The sequence below is a fragment of the Spermophilus citellus genome (assembly GCF_964194105.1).
Source record: "Spermophilus citellus genome assembly, chromosome: 15".
In the NCBI taxonomy this organism is placed as follows: Eukaryota; Metazoa; Chordata; class Mammalia; order Rodentia; family Sciuridae; genus Spermophilus; species Spermophilus citellus.
Genome location: NC_138195.1, coordinates 22,437,668 through 22,439,906, shown reverse-complemented (window position 1 = coordinate 22,439,906; position 2,239 = coordinate 22,437,668). Strand labels below are relative to the sequence as shown.

The window sequence follows — 2,239 nt, the reverse complement described above, 5'->3', positions numbered from 1 at the left end:
GAAATAATAACCGTGCATGAAAAATGGAACTGTACAACAAGGATAGAAAATGAGAAATGTGGGTCAGGAGATAAACATGAAGATTATAAATTAGTAAAAAAATAAAATAAAATTAGTATAAAATTAAGTATAAAATTAGTATAAATTAATAGCAAGCAACAAGATTAAGAAAAAAGGTTGAGGCTGGAAAGGAGGGAATTATGAATGTCTTTCAAAATAATTTGAATTTTATCCTGTAGATGGTAGATATATTTTGAGAGGACAGCAATATAATGAAAGTGTGTGATATAGCAAAATTAACCTGACACTCTGTAAAGCATATCAATAGAGACAGAGCAGTTATGGTACTATAATAATCTAACCATGAAACAATACAAGTCTGGACTCTGGTGGAAGCTTAAGTGGAAATGGAAGGTCAGGCATGAGAAACCTAAAGGAAAATTCACTTTCATATTTTGTTTTGCACATAGATCATTTTATGAATTCACCCTAATTTTAAATTGCCATTTCAATGCTGATGACACAAATTATGAAAAACCAAGTAGTCAAGTTAAAGCTTTCAAAAAATATATCATCTGTGTGCAGGTATGCGTGTAAAAATATATCTATCTATATTTTAAAGAGAGACAAGTTTTCTCTTCTGTTTTACCCTGTAAATCCAAAGGACTAAAACTCATTATTCTCTTGAGAGAAGGAATGTGAAACAAATTGCCTACCATGGATGTCATTCTATCTATTTAAGCATATAATCGACTCCAGGCAATAGGAAACTTTTTTTTCCTTCAGTAACTAGCTTAGACTCTGCCTTCACATATAAAATATTTTTCTTTTTTCTTTCTTTTCTTTTTTTTTTTTTTTTTTTTTTTTGCTGAAACATGCAGAGAACTTTTATTTGACACGAATGTTAACACTTATATTTACTTGTAGAACAGTCAGAGAGACGTGCAGGCAAGGTTATTAGTAGGGTTCAAGGATTTAGCACAACATCTAGTACACAGTAGATTGTTCAATAATGACTTGTCATATTTCAGATGCCAACTTTTGGTACAGCAGATTATCAGTTTCTATATAGGTGCCTTTCAATAGTCATTCTATTACATTTTTGCCAATTAAAGTTTTTTTGTTGTTGTTGTTGTTTTGCAGTTATCTTTAAAGGTCAGGTAGTAGGTGGGGCCCCCCCTCCCCCCAGACAGAATAGTATTCTTATTAGAGGTTCATAAGACCGAGCAATTCCAGCATGCAAATTGTGATAGGAAAGGCCGGGAAGAGGAGAGACTGTAGCCATCATCTAGGGATAATATATTCCATCGCTGTTGCTCCTTGCAGCCTGCGGGTCTTCTTCGCCGCCCTCTCCATTAAACCCATTAACATGCAGGATCCTCATTTGCTTCACAATGGTGCTTTTACCAGATTCTCCAGCGCCCAGCAGCAGCAGGCGGTGCGTGGCCCGGTAGACCTGCTTGTCCTTCTGCAGCTGCTTCTCGATCTTTTTGTTGGCCTCGCGCTGCGCCTTCTCCTCGTTGCGCTGGTCCTCGGTCTTACTGTTTCCGAGGCAGCCCATGGCGGCGGCGGCGGTGGGGCGCGGCCGGGCTGCGGCGGCGGCGGGGCCGGGCGCAGGCGGCCTCACGCGGGCCGAGAGGGCCTGGGCAGCGCCGGGCGGGCGGGCCGGGCGCGGGCTCGGCTCCTCGGCGAGGAGCGCGCGGGGCGGACTGCGGGGCGCGGGCCGCGCGAACGGGCGCAAAGGGGAGGGTGGTGTTGGTCGGACCGAGGGGCGCGCGCAGCTCCCCGCCCGTCGAGCCGAAGCGGAGGGGACTGATGGCCGCCGCCGGGCCGAGGCGGACCAGAGCAGGAGCTGCGGGAGCTGCTTACAAAATACTTTTCAAATAAAAGAAAAAGATAAAAGCATTTTATGCTTTTCAAAAGAGCCCTGAATAAGATAAAATTGAACATTTATTTGTTTTCCTAGTATTTTTTTCCAGTAGATATTGTCTTCACAAAATAAGTTGCTACAAAATATTCTCTATTTCTCTCTCTCTCTCTCTCCCTCTCTCTCTCTCTCTCTCTCTCTCTCTCTGTGTGTGTGTGTGTGTGTGTGTGTGTGTGTTGTGCAGATACATACATTAAGTCTATTTTATTTATTGTGTAAATTGCTTGAGAGCACTTGGGTTTTAACTTGCGAAAATTAATAGTTTTCTTAAATGCCTCTTCTCATAGTCTAATTTTACCTATTATTATATTC

At 41.9% G+C, this 2,239-nt stretch overlaps 1 protein-coding gene across 1 annotated transcript; it reads right to left on the bottom strand.

The window, feature by feature from the left end:
- Positions 1-1,135: 1,135 nt before the first annotated feature.
- On the bottom strand, positions 1,136-1,867 carry LOC308634349 (guanine nucleotide-binding protein G(s) subunit alpha-like). The gene has a single exon (XM_081268190.1). The coding sequence runs from the start codon at positions 1,559-1,561 to the stop codon at positions 1,289-1,291; it is 273 nt and encodes a 90-aa protein (XP_081124316.1). The 5' UTR covers positions 1,562-1,867; the 3' UTR covers positions 1,136-1,288.
- Between the last annotated feature and the right edge of the window lie 372 nt (positions 1,868-2,239).